The sequence below is a fragment of the Mesoplodon mirus genome (genome assembly GCF_964341445.2).
Source record: "Mesoplodon mirus genome assembly, chromosome: 5".
Taxonomy (NCBI): domain Eukaryota; kingdom Metazoa; phylum Chordata; class Mammalia; order Artiodactyla; family Ziphiidae; genus Mesoplodon; species Mesoplodon mirus.
The window spans coordinates 47,703,323-47,725,651 of record NC_138980.1 but is presented as its reverse complement, the minus strand read 5'-3'; the positions used below and the strand labels follow the sequence as shown (position 1 = coordinate 47,725,651).

General features: G+C 44.1%; 1 protein-coding gene across 4 annotated transcripts in view; it reads right to left on the bottom strand.

Annotated features, from left to right (window-relative positions):
* Positions 1-8,842: 8,842 nt before the first annotated feature.
* Positions 8,843-22,329, bottom strand: part of EBF1 (EBF transcription factor 1) — a 394,244-nt gene continuing 380,757 nt past the window's right edge. For all 4 annotated transcript variants that reach the window (XM_082621398.1, XM_082621399.1, XM_082621400.1 and 1 more), the window contains exons 14-16: positions 21,641-21,820; positions 17,679-17,873; positions 8,843-9,413 (exon numbers count right to left, since the gene is read on the bottom strand). In XM_082621398.1, coding sequence (XP_082477524.1) covers positions 9,382-9,413; positions 17,679-17,873; positions 21,641-21,820 — 407 coding nt within the window. In that variant the 3' untranslated portion in view covers positions 8,843-9,381. The remainder of the gene's footprint in view (positions 9,414-17,678; positions 17,874-21,640; positions 21,821-22,329) is intronic.

Sequence of the window (22,329 nt, the reverse complement as noted above, 5' to 3'; positions counted from 1 at the left end):
ATCCTTTCTTGAGGTGGCACTTTGGATGCCAGGGATACTATACTGTTAGCTTTTAAGAAGTAGGAAGGACTTGCAAGAACTTTTTTTAAATCAAGCATATCCATCATAGTGTTGCATATAATATCAAGAAATAGGAAACAACTTAATGTCTATCAGTTTGAAATCAGTTAAACATATTATGATCTATCTATCTATCTATCTGTCCATCCATACACACACACACACATACACACAATGGAATCACAATGTCTAACATTGACAGACTGGCTAATATGTTCCAGGCACTGAATGATAACTCATTATGTGGCTTATTTAACATTATCTTCTTAGTTACCTTTTAAGATAAATACTCTTATTATCAGTTCTTTTTTATAGATGAGAAGCTGAGGATTAGAAAATTTGAGTGACTTCCTTTTTTGAAGCCATTTTCAATATCTACTGATTATTGAGTTAATTCATTCCATAGATAGAGTAACTGTTGTGCCCATATGTCTTAAATAAATGGCCTTCAAGGTCCAGCACGGACCCTCTGTCCTCATACAAAGTTGGTGAGTAATTCAGTTTTAGTTGAGGACAATTACTCCCCTGTTTCATGACCATTATGAGAATTTAATAAACATATTCCATAAAGTTAATAGAATATCACCTCATGTAAAAATAGGCCCCCAACAAGGGAATGCCAGGTGCCATTCATACCACCTCCTTGATTTTCCTGGACATGAGCTTGTGCCACAGTATACTGTGCTTGTGGGAAGAAATGGGAGCTCAGTGTTGGCCTTTTCAGTTGAGCACTTTGGGCTGTGGTGGTTTCTAGGGCATGAAGTGTAGGGTAGGGATGTTTACCTTTGAATTATAAAGAGCAATATTGGGGACCCCTAACCTTTCATCTGGTTTCAGCTGCTTTTAAAGGATTAAAGAAAATTTCACCACATCCCTAGAATCCCATGCAATAAATCCATGGGGCAAGCAGGAGTAAAGGTAAAGAGAAGGAGAGGGTCTCCCCAGAGGTGTACCGGAATCAGTAAGGTAATGGCTCTGCTTGAAGAGCTACCAGTGAACCGAACGCTGATCAGGACTGTTGCATAGACAGAGATGAAGGAAACCATGTTGGAAGGCAGAAGAAAAGGACACGACAGAGGAGGGAGATGAACTGAGAAGGGGCAGCATTCTGTAGGAAAGGCTCGAATGGCACCAGCCCTGCACTCTGGGTGGCCCGCTTCTGTTTGGAATGCTGTCTGCGCCACCCCCAGCTTGGCCCTGCTGACTTCTGCTCCTTCAGGTCTTCGCTCAAACAGGAGCACATCTGTGACTCTTGCTGTATGTGCTCATGGCTCCATATTCTTGCCCCTGAAAGTATAACACATCAAACATTATTAACAAGGAAGTGTTTACGGACTTTCCCCTCTCCCAGCTTGCCAAAGGAAATCACGCTTGGCCAGTCCAATATCTCCCCTTTCCCCAGCTCTGCTAAAGAGGAAAGATTTTCTTGCTGGAAAAAAGACTTAATGCAATGAGAGAAAGAAAATAATGCATTGAGAGAGATGGGGAAAGTGAGGAGGTAAAAAGAAAAATCATGCAAGCTCAGAATAGGCTTTTGTCAGATGGATTGAGAACGATAGTGTCTGAGTAAGGTGAGGAGTAGGGAAAAGGATGGTAGAAGAAAGAGAATTTTAGTAGGTATTGCTGTGGACTTTACATTTAGGTTCTTTTTACTGGCCTTTAAGGGATTTGAATAAGGGATCCATTTCTTTTTAATTAAAGGTGGGTGTTGAAGTAGCTTGAATGTGTGCAGAGATAGAGCCACATGCTTGCTCAGATATATTAGGGTTACAGCAGCATTTACCACAGTATGAAATGATGTTCCTGTGATTCTTTGATTCATACCAAAGAATCCTCCTTAGGTAGTAATGGGGGAAGGAAATGGGTCTATTTAAGATGCAGTCAAACCCCAGCCCTTAGCACAGTGCTTGACACAGGGAAGGTCCGTGGTAAGAATATATTGAATAGACAAATGTGTGAGAGAAGGCATGGCTATTGGTTCTAATTCATTTCTCCTTGCTCTCCCTCATTTTATGGCCGTGACTTTCCTGGCAGAATCCCACCCAGATCTATGTTATTGAATGAATCAACTTCAGTGGGACTCCCTCCTTTTTGTTGACTCTTTGGTGGAGTACTGGGTTCTCCTTATAGCATAATTCCCTGTGCAAGATATTTCCTGCAGAGGGTCAACTCTCAGGCCTGTGGTTCATTCCAGGGCTCGGAACGTTCCTTCTTAATATAGAATGTGGAAATTCTACAATCAGTGGGAAAAAAGTATGCCAAGTAGATAAAAATCAGTCCCACTGTAGCATAACTCTCCAGAGAGAAGAGAGAAAACTGCTTGATGCTTGAGTTAAAAAAAAAAAATAGCAAAATATTTCCAGTTCCGGAAACTGAATTTCGTTCCTAATGTAAATATAGAAGCCTCTGGAGAAGAGGATCATACTTGGAAGAGGGAAGGAAAGCAAAGGGAACAGTAGGAAGGGATTTCACCATCAAGCTCCGTACCTCAATAGCAGGGAAACGGCCCAAATAGAGAAATCGACCATTTCTTTAATAGCGGTTGCCTCAGTCAGAAAACTGAGTTTTATCTTGACTTTTTCCTCTCCCTCAATCCCCACATTGCATCAGTCACCAAATCCTAGTGGTTCTATGCACTAAGTATTTTTTTATTGGGATGTACTTGACGTTTACCATGCCATAAGTTTAAGGTATACACCATGTTAATTGCAATATGATTGCCACCATAGCACTAGCTAACACCTCCATCTCATCACATAATTATTTCATTTTGTGGTGAGAACATTTAAGACCTAGTCTCTTAGCACCTTTGAAGTATACAATACAGTATTGTTGACTATAATCACAATACTAGATATGTCTAATCCTATCTATTTTCCTTCTTTCCATTCTTCTAGTCCAAGCTATGCATTTTTGCCTTGCCCATGGTAATGGCCTCCTAATTGTTCTCTCTTTCCCCTCTGCCTCTCTCCAATTCATTCTCTAGGTAGCTACAAGGATGTAAAATATATGTTTGATCCCTTGTTTACAGTGTTTAAGACTCCCCACTACTCATCATTGCAGCCAACATCTATTGTAATATAGATAATAAGAGAATAGAGATGAAGAAGAGAAAGACACAGAGACCTCTTTAGAGAGGACTTGCTATAAAACGGAGCAGAAGGATGATGGGCAGACTGAAAGCAAAGTGAGGTCAAAGAGTTTTTTCTTTTTCTCTAAGATGAGATCATATGTGTAGACTGATTAGATAGCAATATTGAGGAAGAAGAAATGGAGATGTTGGAGGGAGAGGATGATAATTCAGGAGCAACATTCTTGAGAATGTGAGTGATTTGGAGCCTGCTAGGACAGGCATGGCCATGAGCATGATGTGCCAGAAAGAGTTTACTTCTCTGGACATCTATTTAAAAATGAACTTTTAAAAATGTTAAAACAGCAAGGAAACATTAAAATAAAAGGCCTTACAGCAAAAAAAAAAAAAAAGAACTTTTTGATGAGGGCGTTTTGGCAAGGCAAAAGGAGATTTTTCAAAAAAGTGATCTGTATATTTAACATTGACATGGCTACTGTAGGATATAGAGTTTTTTTCATAATTATATATTCCATTCCCCCAGATTCCTATTCCTTTTGATTAATTTAATGTTGATTTTCTCCTACAGCCAGCTCCAGAAGCATTGAGCATGGCCTTCTATGCCCTGCTTTCCCTTACCTGCCTGGAGAGCGTCTATTTGCACCCTTCAGGCAGGCCCTTCTTTGCAGCCTTCCTTGACCTAGTTCTAGGACTTAGCAGTAGGACCCTCAAGTCAAGCTGGGTAAACATCTCCTTTAGTAACTTGTCTTTTGGCCAGAAGTCCCAAACTGACATTCTTAGAGGCTCGTGGACTTTCTTTTTTTGCCCAATGCAGTGTTTTGAAAGCACTATTTTTGGATTAGATGACAACATTTAAAAAATGAGAATTTCACAGCAAAAAAAAAAAATCAATAATATATCTGGCATTCTTGAAAAATGAAAGATGGGCGTCACTGGGGCCACATTCCCACGTGGGAACAACTGCCTGGAGCAAGCGAGGTGTTCCTTGTCTGTTCTTACCCCAGCTCACCCAATTCATGGTTTACCAGCATGGTCCCTGTGGACAAATACGGGGCACTAAGTTTATGAGCTATGCTTGAGGCCCTACAGGCTGGACCTATGACTGGTTTGTCACAATAGTGCATCCTAGCATCTAGCGCAGTGCCAAGCACACAGTAGGTCCTCAGTACGTGTTCTGAATTGCACTTCCCAAGCTCCATGGTGCCGTCCTGCACATTTGCATACTCTGCAGACACAGTCTTTCTGTTCCTGAATGGGCCATATCCACGCCCAAAGCCCACATCCTTACATCTGCCCTCATTCCCTCTGCTTAAGGTGCCCACCCCACCTGCTTACCTCATCCTTCACATATCATCTTAGGTGTCACTTTCTCTGGAAACCTTCCCCAACCCTACAGCTTAAATTAGATCCCACTGTAATATACTTTCAGAGCATTCTAGACTTCTTCTTCATTGCCATTATCGGTTTGTTCGTTTAGACTTCTACAGTGGCTTAATGTCTCCTTGCCTCGCTCAACTGTAAGATCCGTGAGGGCAGGATCGGTGTTGCTGTGCTTGTTATAGAACCCACCAGGCCTCACCTGGTGCCAGATGTACAATAAACCCTCAAGGTCTACATGAATGAATGGATGCTTCCAGGAAATAGGCCTTAAGGAAAGTAGAAACCAGTATGTAGAGGTGTGGATGTCTATTTTATTCTGTGGAGCATTATGACATGACCGTCTTGCCCTAAGCATTCTAAACTGCTTTGCGTATAGATTTCTCTTGTCTGAGATTATGAGTGTCCTGAGGGCAGGGGCCTCTTGTTCATTTTTTTTTTTAATCTTCTGCATCTAATACGGAGACCTGCACCTGATACAGAATTCCAAAAATGTATATTGTATGACCAAACTAATCAACATAGATTTCTTTTAAAGAAGATAGTAGCTTCTCTACTTATTAACTTATTCATTACCGTCTTTCATTACCTCAGATTGGGCTCTATCCAGAGCAAAAGTGTATCAGAAATGCACACTACAAATGATCGTGATGGTGGTTGTAGGACGACCTATTAGCTCTGGTCATCAAGTTTCTGTTGGTCCATGGCCTATTTGCTGAGTTTTCAAGGCATTTTACAAGCATCATTAACCTTATTCTGTCCAATAATTGCAAAAGTAGGGAAAGCATTGAATGTGCAATTGGAAAGACTTATGATGATGATGGAACTTAAAGTGAAATCGTTTTACAGGAGCAGGGACCTATTGGGTGTTTGTAGAATGTTTGACTCCAGATAAAATTTTTTTTTTTTTTTTTTTTTTTTTTGGCGGTACCCGGGCCTCTCACTGTTGTGGCCTCTCCCGTTGCGGAGCACAGGCTCCAGACGCGCAGGCTCAGCGGCCATGGCTCACGGGCCCAGCCGCTCTGCCGCATGTGGGACCTTCCCGGACCAGGGCACGAACCCGTGTCCCCTGCATTGGCAGGCGGACTCTCAACCACTGCGCCACCAGGGAAGCCCGACTCCAGATAAATTTGGTTTTATACAACAGGAAAAGTGTCTTATCCACATGGGATTTAAAACTATAGATCATAGAAAGTTCTGTGTTCACACATGCCTCCTCATCAATGAGCCAGGGCACATAATTAATTGACCAGAAGGCTCACTGGGATTAATTAGCAGCTGTATGTGAAGAGCTCGGTTCAGACTTGCAGCACGGAGGATGGCTTTCCAGAGTGGCCAGATCCTGGATTCATAATTCAGTCACTTCCGGGGGATCTCATTGCTTGCCTAGTGTCATCTTTGGGGCTCTTGGCCTCTCCTTGGGCCAGTATGGGCACTGCGCGTCCAGCTGCTGCCAGCAGAGGGCAGCAGTACGCTGTGTGTGTTCAATTTGCATCCCAGATTAGCAAATCCCCAAGGATTGACAAAGAGGGAAAGTGGGTGTCCCCAGACTACTCTTGCTGCTTTTCTCTGGGTGTCAACACTGTCCTGAGTAATTGCAAACACAGACCTTTTACATTATGTTGGACTCGGACTCATCTGAAATAGAGAAATGAATACACAACTAGGAGCTGCCATCACAGACAGGAAGTAACTTTAATTAAATATTGTGAAAGTTGAAAAGTTTTTACAGCTTGAATGTTTGCAAAAAAAAATTATAACAATCTCTACAGTAGTTAGATTCTCTAACAATTGAACTGTACAGTGTGTGTCTATTCCAAAAGTTTGATAAGAAGGTGAAAGGTTAGATTTAGAGATGACTTCATTAAGCTGCATCCTAGTACAATGTGAGGCCAGGGCATGTTCTGCAATCCAGTCATCCAGAAGCTGTATTCCACCCCCCACCCCACCCCCACCCCCGCCCCCAAACTGAAATCTTAATTGAATTCGCTATTTCATTTTCTTCTTAAAGCCATATTCTGTATTTAGGGTAACATCTTTTACTTGTAAAAAGTTCTGTGTAGAAGAGAGAGGGTCAGAGGGCCAGACGTCTTTTCATCTAATCAATATCAATAGAGGGAACAAAACACAAATTATACACATTTTAAAGGCTCTTTGGACTTTCAAGAAAAGTTCTAACCACTACACATGGCTGACAGTGGGTGGCGTTTGTTGTCAAGGTCTGAGCCCGACACCTCACCGGCTGACCCGGGTCCTTCACAAACAGTTAAGGGGCTCACCAGACAAAATATGGCTTTAAATTGTACACATCTTCAGGCCAGCGCTTAGCACACGAATTCGGACAACCTTTCTGAGTACCGAGAAGCAATGCGTCCACTTTGCTTACATTTTCCAGTTTTATTATTATTATTCATCATTATTATTATTTCTCACCAAGAAAAATCAGCTTTGCTCCCCTCCCTTCCCTCCCGCAACACCCCTCCCCCACCCTCCCCAACCCATAAAAATCGCACTCTGACAGTCTAGTGAAAACCATTGCAAAATCCATATGGGGGCATGCACAGTTGCAGCATTGTTGTAAATTTCTTGCTCTACTAGAAAAAGTTACATTGTCTTAAGGTAACAAAACAGTTCTTTTGTGCTTTTCGATTTCTTTGTTTTTTTTTTCTTTTTTTTCTTTTTCTTTTTTCTTAGAATGTTAGTGATGACTGACAGTTCTGGTGCACAGTTACAATGTACAAGTGAAATGAATATGATTTGCATTGTTAAGGCATCCAATCTGCTGGTTTATATTTATGTGAAAGACAGAGGAAATATACAAGCAGACTTAGGAAAGAAAGTATGTTCACTGATTTCTATGAAGTTTCTCCCCGGAATTTAATGCACAAAATGCGTCACTCCAAAGGGAGAGGTTCCATGCATATTAATAGAGTAAAACAGCGTTAGGGTTTTTTTCTGTAAGCTTCCAAAGCAAAGGATACATTTTTTTTAATCTACAGAACTAAATGCTACAAGAATAATATGCTACTATTTTTTGCCATATATTGGAAAAAACTTCTTAACTTACAAATAATACAAAAATAGACAATGGCTTTTGGGTGAAAATTAAAAAAAATGAAGCATGGTTTAAAACAATACTAAAAATAACTATAAATGAAATGTTTAAAAATCACATTGAAACAGCTAATATAACTATAGGTGGCCAAACAAATACGCACTTTTCACATAGCAAACATACACAATAAAATAAACTGGGAGTTGGAGGAAAAGGAGGAAGGGGAAAGCAATGTACAAATTCCAAAGATAAATACATTATTTATACGGATATCTTACAAAATCCCCTTTAAAACAAAAAGCCTTTTAATTAACTTTGCAAGTATGTGCAAGCTAAAGGTAGTGAGCTTTTTTTTTCTTTGCAAAATATGCAGTAAAATCTTTTTTTGTGATATTGAAAAACTGTCTTAAGACATTAAAATGTATAAATAGAACAACAACTTTGGCAAAAAATCACAAAAAATCTACAGTATTTATAACTACATACAAAACACAACAGCAAAGAAAAAAATATCAGGCAAATGCATCCTCAGAGCTTTGCTGCATCTTTGCTATTAATTCCTATTTTTAAGAACACTTCCCAGATAATGAGAGCAAAAATTCCCATCAAACAGAAAACCACGTTTTGGAGGTCTCAACCTTCTTCTCCTTCCTCCCAGTTTCCTTTTATTCTTAATTCCAAAGCACTTAACCTGTCGTTTCAATCTACTATGTTACAAATGGTAAGGGTCGACTGATAGAGGCGCTATCTCGGATGGGAAATCTGAAATACCTGCCATGTTGCTTTTGTCAGCTTTTGAAGGATTGGTACGAAGTCAGCATTTAGGATGAGTAAACTTTAACCATGTAAATGGCGGACTGTAAGTGGGATTTTGGTTTGATAACTGGACGGCATAATGTGGAATTCTGTGCCTGACCCTGTTCCATGAAGTCTCAAAGGAGATTCTCACACAGCACGTGTGCCACCAAGCTCTCGAGAAGCCGTCGGCTTCCGAAGAAGTTGACATAAGCAAAAGAGAGAGAGTGCTGTCAGGTTTAAATACGCAGTTTTAAGATCTGTCTAGAGGCACTGGATTTTTGAGTAGAAGGGGAAAATGTGATCACTTACATCACTTTTTAACTTTCCAGGCTGCATTTATTTACACAGTTACTTAAGACAACAATACAAAAGAGAGAAATAAGCTTGCACTGCTAAGGGGTGGCATGTTAAGAAGTTAGATATTGGAAATGCACTGTCCGAGTAACTACCACTTGATATGCTTTAAGGCGCAAAAGCCGACCCTTAGTTTTCTAAAAAATCTAACTGGCATTCCTATTCTGTCCCATACAAGCTTTTTTTTTTTTTTTCTTTTTTTCTTTTTAAGCTTTTTTGTAAATATCACCATTTCATTCTCCTTTTACACAGCTTTAAAAACATCATAAATTAAAACATGGAGTCTTATTTATAGTGTCCCTTGTATACAGCTTTATGGTTTATAAAAGACAAATGATTGCCGAGTTAAGCTTTAAAAAAAAAGAGAGAGAAAGAAAAAGAGGATTTGCTTTTATCAACACAGAATAAATATATCCCCCCAAGGACTTGAGAGGTACAACAACTGTAACCAACACCCTGCATTAGCAGATCCCTTCCAATTTCAGTATTTGCAAGGTCGGTGATATTGTTTGTTTAAAAATCTGCAGTTATTGTGATTCCTCTTAAAAAGGCCTGAGTTAAAAGTTCCACTCTGGGACTTGTATCAGATTACTTTCTGTAGCAGAATCCAACCTCTTCATTAATAAAATTCTTCAAGGCAATTCTTTCACATGGGAGGAACAATCATGCCAGATATCGCTGTGAAAAGAGAAGACAAGAGTAAATGGTTTTGCATCCAAACTTCTCACTGAAAGAGAGAGAGAAAAAAAAAAAGATGGAAAAAAACACCCACACATCACTATGTTGGTTGAATATTAGCCACACATGTGCTTTCTCATCTTCCCTGGAAGGAGTTTTTATTATAAAATATACATGTACTTTATTAAGAATGATAGTATGTCAGCATGTGTATGTGTCTTTAACAGAAAAGAAGATCCTAAGCATCCCTCCAAATCTGATTTCAATTTTAAAACATAACTGGAAAGTCACATAGTTTGCATACTGCTGGGAAAGTTGCAGCCCAACGCTTGCAAAATAGTGAGAATTTTCAGTTTGTCACTCTTTTTTTTCCCCTCCCTTTCGCTTCCAAAATATACAATAAAAAACTGGTCCACTGTAACAGCCAGTAGTTTCTACCACAACCCGTGGCTCTGCCTGTGCTCTGTGTGAGCACGAGGACGGAGGCTCAGAGCAGCGATCTGAGTGACTCCATTTAGGTCCTCAGGCCTGGGAGAAGGGGCTACTGGCTCCAGAAAGCATTGTTCACTGGAGGATGCGGACGTAGAATGTCTTCTATGCCACTGCTTCACTCGGGGTTTCTGGAATGGTCTGGCCATGTCCCTAGAAAACTGTAGCCTAGGAAAGCTAAAGAGAGATCCTAGGCAAAGGGAAGGCTGTATGGAATAATCAAAAATCTTGCAAAGCCGTGTTAGGAACCCACACACAGCTGTATTTAGAAAAGCATGGAATCTGACAGCGTTCCACCCCTGGCTTTTCTGCCTGCTGGGTATGTCCCCCCACCACCCCCCGAGCTGGTTGCTTGTCTCCTTGAACCTCTCTGCCTCCTCAGCTAGAAATGCAGTGTATCAGTATTTGCAAGGGCTGTGATATTGTTAGGGTTGTTGGGCATTTAAATAAAACAACCAGTGTGAAGTGCTTAGCCAGTATCAGCTCCTAGTTAATAGAGGTGGGCTGCTGTTATTTTTAACTTCTGCCGCTAAATTAGCTGTGTGACCGGTGCAAAGTGCTTAACTTCTCTGGGCTTGTGTTTCCTCATATGAACTAGGTACCATCCGATATGGAACATTTCACAGGATGGGTATGAGGAATAAAGGGATGAGTGCAGAGTTCCGGATGGCAACTTTGAAATATGTGGAGATGAGAGCGATGCTTACATTAGAAGCAAGAGGCAGCCATCTTTGGCTCCCAGTGATGGCTTAGCATCCTGTCAGGCAGAGAGAGGAAGTCATTGCTTTCTTTTTGTTGGCAATTCTAAATTTAAATGAATGTCCTTGTCAGTGGTGACTGCATCTAGGAAGTGACCCTCTAAATTTCCCAACTCTCATGTCTGCGAGAATGTGCCTTTGTTTTTAAGCGAGCCCCAACTACCACAAATTCTGCAGTAGACGTTGGAAGGCCAGGTGAGGCTGTGAGCCCTGTGTGCCCCACGTTCCTCTGCTTCCCCTACCCCAGCCCTGGCGTTTTCTATTCAATTTTTTTTTTAAGTATTTTGCCAAACACTTTTTCCGTTAATTTTTAAACCCATCTGTATTCACAAGGAAATTTAATCCACATGTTTCTGATTCATTTACACGTAAATCATCCACATGTTGTTTTGCAAGAGCCGTTTCGCAGTCCAAAAGCTCCTGGAGTCTTTTTTGTAAGCCATCGTAAGCCATTTTTCTTAGAAACAGGAAGTGTCACTTGCCAAATGCAGACCAACTTAAACCCCCAAAGATTTGGGATCCATTGGAGATGCAGCCCCCTTAAGATTCAAGTGAGCCCTGGATTTGACTGAAATGGGGAGCTGGGTATTTCAATCTAAGCCTTGAGAATTCAAGATGCTGTAGCTCCAAAGGCAAGGGGGAGGTAGCGGGAGCAAGAGGGTCTTTGCAGTGTGACAGCTCAGCATGGTCCTGCCTCCCTAAGGATCTTTTCCTCCAGGCTGGAGGTGCGTCCGGGCACCTTTACTAAAGGCAGGGCTTTCCGTGGGAGTTCTAACCCTCTGGCAAAATAAGTGTGTCTCCTTATGCCTTCCGCCAAAATCTACTGTGTGTGCCTGGCATTAAAGGGCAGTCTCCTGTAGCATACATCAGGCAGCGTCAATGTGATACAAAGCAAAGTAGAAAACTGACCAACTTCCTGCTATTTCCGTCAGTGGACCCAGCCAATATGGGCCCTAAAAACATCAGGATTTTTTTTTTTTAATTCTAGATGACCAGAATTTTTTTTAAAAAGAGCTACTCAGTGTTCTGCTACCTAAATAGTATGTTAGATCAATTAGATTAGACTTCTATTAGGGCCACATTAAAAGCTATAAAGCAAAGCTAAGTGATGGGCTGTGAGTCCACAGATAACTGCTTCTTAGTCTGGAACACAGGAGTCAAAACCTCCAGCACCTTGAGAGCCCAGGCTGGGATCATGAGTGAGCAAGGTCCCCTCCGTGTGGACTGAGGTCTGCAGGGTGGGTGGCACTCTAAACGCTACCCCGGTGCTGCCGTGTGGGAATGCCTGCTCGCAGCCACCCAGCTTTCCAATTACTTCTAGAGAAGGTGGGCAGGTGGATTTTTTAAAAGATAAAATAGCCCAGTCTATATGTGTTAGCCAAAAGTTAAAATTAAAACCAAATGAACAGACATATCTGGGGGTATCTAGGGGTGGCTGTGGTCTGCCCCCAGTTTCCTACCTTTCCTTTGTTGGCCTTCAGATTCCTCTGGGGGTCTAACAAAAGCCAGGGAACCTTTCTCCAGAAGAAGCCCCAGAGGTACTTACACGCAGAGATTTGCATGTAATATCGGGGGTTACAGCTCCCTAAATCTCATCCGTCACTTCTTAAACTCCAGACGCAGAACCCTCACTGATGAGTAACTTTTGGGAAAGGAGCTCCCTTTGTGGCCTCTGAATTTAGGCACCTCTAAAGTGGCCGTTTAATAAAGAAACCTCATTGCACGACTGCAGGGAAGCTCCCAGAATGTTAGAAGCTGTTTTTCTTGTATCTGTGCTGTAATCCCCAAGATTACTTACATGGGTGAGAGGGATGGGTGTTTCAGGCTTAGAATGTTTCAGAAATGCCACTGGCACACGCACTTGGCCCAGTGGGGCCTGTGAAGATTTCCATGAGGACACGACAGTCTCAGAGAGTAACATGTGCCAAAGACATCACAAGACGGAGGAGGCTCTGCCATTCCCCTGGCTGCTGGGTGAGCACGTGCCCTGACCGAAGCGCAGAAAACTACTGGCTTGAGAGGCAGTGCATTTTTCAGTGTGATAAGAACAAAGACAAAACGGAAAGTTTTGCCGAGCTGGGAGAGTTTGGAGCGAGAGGGTGGAATGTGGTCTTCCTTGAACCACCATATGTGTAAGAAAGAATGAGGAGCTAATCAGGAACAGAATGGGGGGAAGAGCTTGCACAAACTGAACATGTGCGTGGAGCGAAAGACAATTCCAGGAGATTTGCTACCAGGCTGCAGATAGTTGGGTGAGGCCGGCCGGCCTGCGCTTCAAGGAGGTGGGGAAAGAAAGCAGCACAGTGTGCGGACAATTTTTGTGAAATCACTCTGGCCTTTTTGATTTTAATTCTTCTCTGCGGAGACTGTCTGGGACATGGTTAGGGTTTCAACTCCCCACGTCGGGGACAGGTCCGATGGCGTGGGGACAGCATTCTTGGGGCTGCCTGTCTCTTGATTAGTGAAGTCCTTTGAGGCTTGAAATTGCAGAGAATCCGTGCTGTAGGGGCACAGCTTTAGGAGAAGGGAAAGGATGTCTCCAGGACAATAGCTGAGCGTACTGAGGTGACTCAGGTCTGGGCTCTGAAAACAGACACACTTGGGGACTCTAAGGTCAGGATTGATCAATGATGTTATCTAGATAAGAACGGAAGGAGATTTCTGTGTGTTTATCTTTAAATTCAAAATATGTCTGAATTTCCCAAGTTTTTCATGGTATGTTCACTGGCGTGAACATTCGGAAAAGTGTTCTGTGGGCAAAGAAGTGCAGAGAACAAAATGGGAGACTGTTCTTTTGTTTAGCCGCGGGGTGTCTCAGAGCCTTTAGTTAAACATACGTGCATTGTGACTCCAAGACAGTGATGCAGTAAACACCATCTTCTAGGTTTGTTTGACCATAACATTTTCTTTTTTTTTTTTAACAGAACATCTATGGGACCCCAGAAGTACTGAGATAGAGTTGCGTTGTCCTAAAAAATTTCTCAGACGAATCGTAAATCGTCAAACGTTTTAGCTACCTGGGAGAGAAAACCAGTTGGAATCACAGTAGAAACTGTGAATTTTGAAGTATCAGTAAAGAATGGAGCTTCTGACTCCCAGGTAAGGACTTCCAGTTCAAGCTTCTCCCTGCTTCTTGGTGCCTGTGCTGCAGAAGGGTGCACAGCCCCCTACACTCTGGCTCAGGTTATCCTTGATCCTTCTGCTTGAAATGCGCCTCCCCCATCTCCCTGGTCCCAAATCCGACTTGCCCTTCGGCCCAAGGTCCAGTTCAAAGGCACCCTTCTCCACTAGGCTGCTCTGAACTCTCCCTAATCTTTCCCTCCTCTGAACTTCCACAGCTGGGCATCCAGCCTCTCCCAGACAGATCTGCTTTCTTTCCCGTGGTGTCATGTTTCCCCTAACACAGGAAAAGCTTTTAAGGTCAGCATTTTCTAATCCACATGGTCCTAGCCCAGTGGCTTGACTATGACCATTTCATTTAGCACAGGGGCTGATACAGTAGTCAGTCGGCCTGGAATTTAACCCCAGGCTCCCCCTATGTGCTAGCTGCGTAACTCTGGATGAGCCAGCTTGGCTTTGTCTCAGTTTCTGCATCTGTACAATGGGGACAATAGACAGCCTATATATATCTAAGACTGGTTGGGAGGAATACATGAGACAGGGAAAAAGCCAGGCTGGGAAGAAGCCCTCCCTCCCACGTTAGTGGCTGTGACCATTGTCATCACCATCATGTGAGACCACAGTGCGTATCTGTTGGGGAATAAACATGAGTGCTGTCGCCAGAGGAGGCTGAGAAAGGGCTGCTGGGGAAAAGGGCCTCTAAGGAGTTGGCTTAAAAAAAAAAAAAAAAGAAGGATGGACAATTAGCAGAGTGGTAGCTGGAGGTAAAGAGACCTTTAAAACACTTAAAACAGCCTAAATGTGTCACCTCTAATCTTGTGTATGTGGTCAGTTTGCTTAACCAACTCTTCCTTCGTCACCTGCCCTGTCTTAATGATCACAATTCTGAACGAGGCGGGTCCAAACGAAGCAGGTGTTACTGTAACAATGCAAAGGAGGAGGAGGACTGCAACACTTCAGAGATTCTCACCCTCAATTCTATAACCCATCTGTGTCCTTTCTTTTTTCTTTTCTTTTAAATAGAAGTGGAATTTAGACAGCTGAAGATGAAGTAATTCTTTCGTTATGGGTCTAGCAGCCTCCGGTCAGAATGTCACTTTTCTCAGGGGAGACTCCAAGGCAAGAGCTCCCTGAAAACAGTGATGCATCACACCCATGTCCGCAGGGACAGCGTGCAGAGGACACACGTGGGATCCCAGGTGTGTGGGCCCTGCCTGGCGAGTGGATGGTGAGGAGTGGAGTGGGTGGGAGGGAGGACAGCTTCCAAGGGGGTATCAGTTAACGTGACTTTAATTTCTCGACTCCTTCCTCCTCTGCTGCCATCTCCCCAAAACTAGGGACGTTTGACACATGACAATATTGGAAAAACAAAAACCACCAGAAAGCATCTCCAGGACACATGCTCAACTAGAAGGAAAGGGCAGTGTCATCCACAATAGCAAATCCAGCACAAAGCGTGTCCCTGAGCCACACCCTAAACCCTCCCAGCTGTAAGCTGTGCATTAGAAATGTGACGGAGACTCAGCTGATGATCAGACGCGGGGAGCAGTCTCTGTACTTTCGGAATCTGTGCAGACATGGGTTAGAAATGCCCCGGGGGGGACAAATGCACAAACTTTCTGTGTGTCCCTGTCTTGATGCCATTTCATCATTACTTAAGCACACACACACACACACACACACCAGAAGTTCCCTAGATCCAGGAGGTTCTAAAACGCAAGCTGAGTCCCTATTTTCAGTCCCTTCCTGCTCCCTTCTTGGCCCACATGGCATGAAAAGACACTTGGCCTCACAGAACGGCTGCCCACTTCAGTCACCGGTGGCCAGTGATACAGCTGTGACCCTGCAAGAGCAGTGGGCCTTTTCTTCTCAAGCGCCAGCCATCCACGGCAGATTACAAACCGCGTTATACCTTCTTCCTGACGTCAAGTGTGTGTTTAACAAGCATTGTGATTGGCAGTTCAAGAATGGTAGGTTTCTGCTTTCCACGGGTTTTATCCTTATTTAAACCCATTATAAGTTATGTTCCTTAAGCATTATATCCCCAGTTTGCCAGCTGGAGGTGTACTGTGCGTGCCAAAGCATTATTTTTAGCGGAAAAAGAGACTTGTGTGAATGGGTGGCTCCCCTTTGTGGGGTGGGCATTTCCTATCACAAGTAATATTGCCTGAAATGTCGTTCCACAGTCCGGTTATCTTCCTTTTCCCTCTAAGAAGATGGCTTTGCCAGGGTATGTGTATTTCAGGGAGGGGGCAGGGGCACTGACCTGGGCTGTGCTGGGCAGACTGGCCAGCAGGTCTCTGAGGAGTGCCTTGCTGAGCCCTTATGGAGTCAGAAAAGGAAGCAGGAGCTCAGGCTCAGGAGTCACACAGATGGGGTTCAGTTTGGGCTCCACCATTACTAGATATGTGACCTTGAACAAACGGGGCCTTGATTTCCTCATCTGTATAATGGGAGTAGTACCAACCTCATAGGGTCTTCAAGAGAATGGATGTAAGTTTACATCAGTGAAAAGTGTCCTGTACAGAGTACGTGTATAGAAGTATAAATAGATAGACAGAGACGTAAGAAACAGGCTGCCCCCCTGACCCCTCTCAACCTCCATGACTCACCTCCATCAGTGAAGATGGGCAAGACGGCTGTGAAGGAAGGCTCCGTGGGGCACTGGGTAGGCTAAGGGTTAGGGCATAGACCCTGAGGGTTTATATTCATCCCCACTGTTTCTGGCTATGCCTATGGGCAGGTGTTTTCTCTCCTTATGCCTCAGTTTTATCCTCTGTACAATGGAGATCATAATTGTCCTCATGTTTCATCAGGAAGTTGTGAGGATTAAATAAGATAAAGCAGGCTCAGTGCTTAGCACTGGTCAGTGCTCAAGGAATGGCAGCTGATGGTTTTATTGATCTTACTTCCCTGCCAGCTGCCTTACGAATCCTGGATACATCCTGTTTACCCCCTCTGAGCAGTAAAGTGCTTGGAAGCTGGAGGGAGGAGATGAACTCTTGAGCTTGAGTTTGAAGCCAGCCTCTGCCATCCACCTCTGTCGGAAGTCAAGCCATTCCATCACCTCGCTAACCTTTCGCTTTCTTGTCTCTAAGGTAGGGGCTCTGAGTGCTGATCACACAGTCTCACTGTGGGGAAGGAGGGAGGTCACGCAGGTCAACACCACAACTCAGTGCCAGTAAGAAAAGCGTAAGAAATGGTGGGACCCGTTTTAAAAGGTTGGGTTTCTTCTCAGTGAATAGAAAGGTCACCTCAAATTTGGTTGCTCTGTTATTTTCCATTTTCCATGAGGGGGAGGAAATCAAACAGTTTTGATATGAACCAGAGTCCTCTAGTAGCACTTTGGGGTTTCTGGTTCCCAGAAGTAAGTCTTGGGTCTTTGGTCTAAGATGCTGTAACCTCAGGGCTCTGGCTAGGCTAACTCACCCCCTCCCCATGATCAGCCCCACCAAATGTGCATGCTGACACAGGCAACAGGAAGGGAACCTACTTCAGGAGAAGGCCAGTCCCGGGAGAGACCCTGCAGTGGAGAACTTGCTAGAGTCCACAAAAGACTGATCTGATTATGGCGACCACAGGGAATGAGAGAGGAAAGAGAAACGATGGCATTAGTACGTGGAAACAGTATTCTCAAGCAAATCCCAGGCCTGAGCAGAATTGCTGGAGTTGGAAAGAGAACTGCTCAGGCAACTCCAGCAGAGGAGGGATGCCGGGGTGGGGGTGGGGGTCAGGGAGGGGGGCCGACGAGGGCGAACACAAAGGAACAGAATAGATGAGGGTGGACAGAAGCAGGCAGGCCCAAGGCCGATCCCCTCGCAACAGTGGCGCATCTGCTTCAGGCCCTGGGAAGGTGAGTCAGGGCGTCTAGCTGGCCCGGGTGGGGCCTGGGGCTTACCTTGCAGGCTGTTCCCGTTGGTGCTGGTGCAGGTGGGAGGTGGGGAGGTCTGGGGTCTGACCACAGGCGCAAAAGCACTCTTCTGTTTCACGGCTGAGACCATGTTGGCTGGTGAGAAGGAGAAGATGCCGGAGGAGCTGCTGCAGTTGGAGGGGAGGCTTGTGGAGGAGGCCATGGTGGGGCTGGATGGCACGACTAAGGGGCAATGGGAAAAGAGAAATCAGTGCCTCTCCTGGTGTCCTGACACGAGGCAGCTCAGCTCCGACCCTGACACCCATCCTTCTCAGGCCGCCCTTCTAGCAGGAGCCTTCCCTGAACTCTGTGGGTCTTGTCTGCTCTCACGATTTGGTACTCAGCACGTGTTTCCTTTTGTTGTAGGCCGACTATGTACCAGGCAGCGTGCTAGAGCATCCCAAGCCGGGAAACAAGAGCGCTCTTATAAGGGGAGTACCACATGATAGCCTCAAAGGTGAGTATGGCCAACTCTGGGGAGGCAGGGAAGGGAGACCAAAGAAGGCTTCATGGAGGAGGTGTCAGGGGAAGCATTCCAGGTAGGGCCTCAACTAAGGTTCTAGCAAAGGGTCTGGGGATACAAGAGAGAGAAGGAAGCCAACCCGAGAGAGTGTGGTCACCAGTGGAAGGAGAGGTGTGAGGAAGAAGAGTGAGTTGAAGGCAACACCAGGATTCCAGCTTAAGGCACTGGCAGATGGTGGTGTGTATGTGTCGCCTGTCTCCCCATGGAGCTACAGCTTCCTGAAGGATATGACTGTATCTTCATGCTCCACAAGACAAACAAGAGGTAGGTCGGAAGCCAGGCGGGTAAACAGTCTGCCACGTGCAACATGTGTAAATAAAGCAGGACTACAAGTCAAAGTTCCAAATTCTCTCTATCACCCGCGGAGCTGTACAGAGATGAGTGTGAACTAATAAGCAGCAGGATCAGAGCCTTATGTAAATACTCACAGTCTGGGAGTGGTGGTGACGTGAATTATCAATGATAGGAGACCTTTGGCAGTTCGGAGAGAGAGAAAACCTAGCTGCTTGGGGATACGAAAGAGTTTGGGCGCTGCGCGTTCTCCACCAACCACAGTCCTCTCTGCCTGGCCTTTCCTTCATCTTTTGATAGTTGCTAATAATCTCAGGTCACTTTAGGAGACAGATTTTGAGCACATGCAAGCCCTCTACACTCAGGACTGGTGCCATCACACACTCACCTTCCACTTCCTCCATCTCCTGGGAAAAAGTATGAATCCTGTCTGATGATTTTCAGGCACTTAATTCAAATTCTAGGCACTTCCTCCTTTACTGTATTCTTTTTCACATTATGGAATAAACATTATATATTGCTTTATCACCTGCAAGAATCTTCACATCTTTTTCGTCTATGCCATTGGCCAAGCAAGCTTAAATTGGGACCTATTACATCCTTTTGACACCTTAGCAAACCTAGAGAGCTGAGACTCAGAAAATAGGCCAGTGACTTGCCCCAGGGCCATAGCTGGAAGGTGAGGCCAAGAACCAAACCCAAATGCAGTGCTCTTTCTCCTAGGCTACCCTGCTAAGCAAACAGATTGCCATTGGACAGGCCCCTTCCCATGAGCACACCAGAGTCCAAATTGCCAGTTAGGTGGCCTCCCCCTCGGCCTACTGGCTTTGGAAAGTTAGGGAAGTGGTTATCAAATCGGTGGCAGGCAGCAATTGCCATCGGGGTCGGGGTGGGGGGGGAAATGACCCCTTGTAATCAGCCCTCAGCACTACACAATCCAGACGCACTGGATGCTTTATGGAGCAGAACACAGAGCCGCCATCATCAGAATTTTCACAAACATTTTCTAAACTGTACTTTTTCTTCTAATGAGACCAGCATTTTTATACATCTCTGAGGATTTGTAAATGTGAAAATACGCTCAATAATAACACCCATTTAAATTGCAAAACTCCTGCACTGGAGGTTTGATTTTTAAATATTCGTAGACTTGAAATCCTGCTGGTTCACTGAGGAAGGCAATTAATCTCCTTGGCAAATGCGATCATTATGTGTATTTAGAGGTGGGGAGTTTGGGGAGGGGGCGTTAACAGAGGAAGGGGTGAAATATAGTCAAGCAGTTCCATTTGTTATAACATTATTAGATATCAGCCACTATACCAGAAGGTGTGTTCAGCAGTGGAATGTCTTATTTTATGTTTTATTCTGTTTGGAATTTTTCAACATGAGTGGCTTATGAATAATTAAATATTATGGAGACAAAAATTCAAATCAGCTGGGCTTTGTGTTTATTGTTTTATTTGCATTTATGCAGATAAAACTGTCCCATCTGAGAGCCTATTTGAGAATTTAATACTATATTTGTGAGCACTGAGGAAATCAATTAATGGGAATTAAATGTTCGAAGTTTCGTAGTCTGACGGATGCAATCTCAGGCTCAAGTCACTGGGTGTCTGCAAGGGCTTGGGAAGCCAGAGCAATCCAAGCCCCTCAACTGAATTGCTACCACATAGCAATTAGGTTATTGATTTAATTAAGAATGCCACCTTTTAATTTTCAGGTCATGATTGAAACATTTTCTGATTGAGTAGAAGGGAGAACACTGAAATGATAGATCTGAGAAACAATTTTTTGATGACTCAAAATCTAATGTGAAACTGACCCCAAACACTGATGCTCAAGTAGACAGACGTAATATATGCAGATTATTAGGGGGAATTTTAAATGTTCAACAAGTTGCTGATTCCAAGCAGATCAAGTAGAAATAAAGAAATATAGAGATTTAGCACACACTGAGCCTACAAATTCACCAAGAAGGTAAGTAAGTGGCCCTAAGTATTACTTTCAGAAATAACTTCTCACAAAGGCCAAGAATGAGCTTTCCTTTTTCAACAGCCTAGCACACTCCACATTTCCACTATCAGAGAAAGCATCGTCTTCCGTTTTTTTAGCTGAGACTCATTTTAAAAACATGACCATTCTTTCATTTAACAAACAACACAGCTGCTCTCATCCCACAAAATTCTAAGAGTTTACATATTTTATACACCGGAAGAGCCACCCACATTGTCCAAGATGAACTTGGTTTTCTATGTAAAAATCCTCAAAGGGCGATCAAGAGATTGCGCAAACACAGCCTATGACATTTTATATGTAAAGATGCCAGTTCCCTGAGGTTCTTTAGATGCAATCTAAACATTGCACCAAAAAAATCCTTTAAGCTAAGCTTCTTTAAGACAGGGACGAGACACCAAAGAACAATTTCTTGTGTGTGTGTGTGTATGTAATTTTTTTCATCATGCCAAATATTTGGAAAAAAATAAAGTGTGTTTTTTGATTTGTTCAGTTTTCGTTTTTTCTTTGTACATATCAAACACAAAGGGGAAAAAATTTCCAAGCACTAAAAAAAGAGATTTTAAGTTTGGATAGTTGTTAGTATGCTAAACTACCAGCACCAGTTAATATTATCATTCTGTCATTATGATTAGTACCTAGATTTGAATGCATCTCCTATGGCCCAGGCCTCAGGACGAGCTCATTACGTGCATTATTTTATACAAGTCTCGCAACAACTGTATGGGAGCAGGTGCTGGTTCTTTCCCCATTTTACAGATAAAGAAAACTGAGGTTTAGAGGGGAGATGAACCTGCCCACAGCCACCAGTCAGTAACTGGTAGAAGAAAGAGTCAAACCCAACTCCATCTGACTGGAAGCTTGGGTTCCTGCAATGACATCATGCTGCTGTATTGGTTGCAGCCGAGTTTTGTGAGGGAGATGGGGAGGACGGTGAGCAAGGAGGGCAGAGATTCCTGCTGGGGACAGTGCTGGCTTTGGTCCCATCACCTGGGTCTACGCCTGGCAGGGCAGGGGCCCTCAGACTGGGGACCGGGGAGACCTGCACAGTGGGCCACACAGCACGACGCCCAGCTCTTAGAGCAAAAATGTGCAGAAACACAGGACACACATCTCTACTTACTGGCATAGGGCGAGTTGGCAGCTGAGCCATTGAGGAAGGTCGGGGAGCCGCCCAAATTGGACATGGCGGCAGTGCCGTATCCATTCATGCTCGTGGTGACCGAGTTATAGTTGGTCTGCTGAGGGGTGGTGCTCGGCACGTACCCATGTGGTGATACGCTGCTTGAGTTGCGGGTGAAACCTGAGGGGCGGGGGCAAAACCAAGGATGAGGGTAGCGTCCGGATGGGTGGCGGGTCTGAGAAGCTTGGGGAAAGGAAAGTCTCTGTTTCTTGCCCCATCGCTGCATCCTGAAGGGAAGGGGCCAGGTGATTCATGGGTGGATTGGTGGTACTAGCTCCGTGATTAAAATGGGAAGCGAGCAAAAGACACACTTCTCAGGAGATCATAGATACTTAGCGGGCCTGTGAGAAGTGGCAATGCAGGACCTATAACTTATCATTTGGGAACAGAAATAAATCCCAATCTACGAGACATAATACCCTGGGGGTAACGGGTTCCTACTCCCTGGGCAAGGATGATGTGCTTTGGCCCCTCCAAAACTTTAGTTCCAAACCTCCTTGTGATCTGTCATTCATGGTTTACAGTGAAAGGTCAAATGGTGAGGTAACTAAATGCATGCATCCTTTCTAGCCCCTCCACCAAATTACCAGACATGCTGGCTAGAACCAAAATTCTACAATAATATCTGA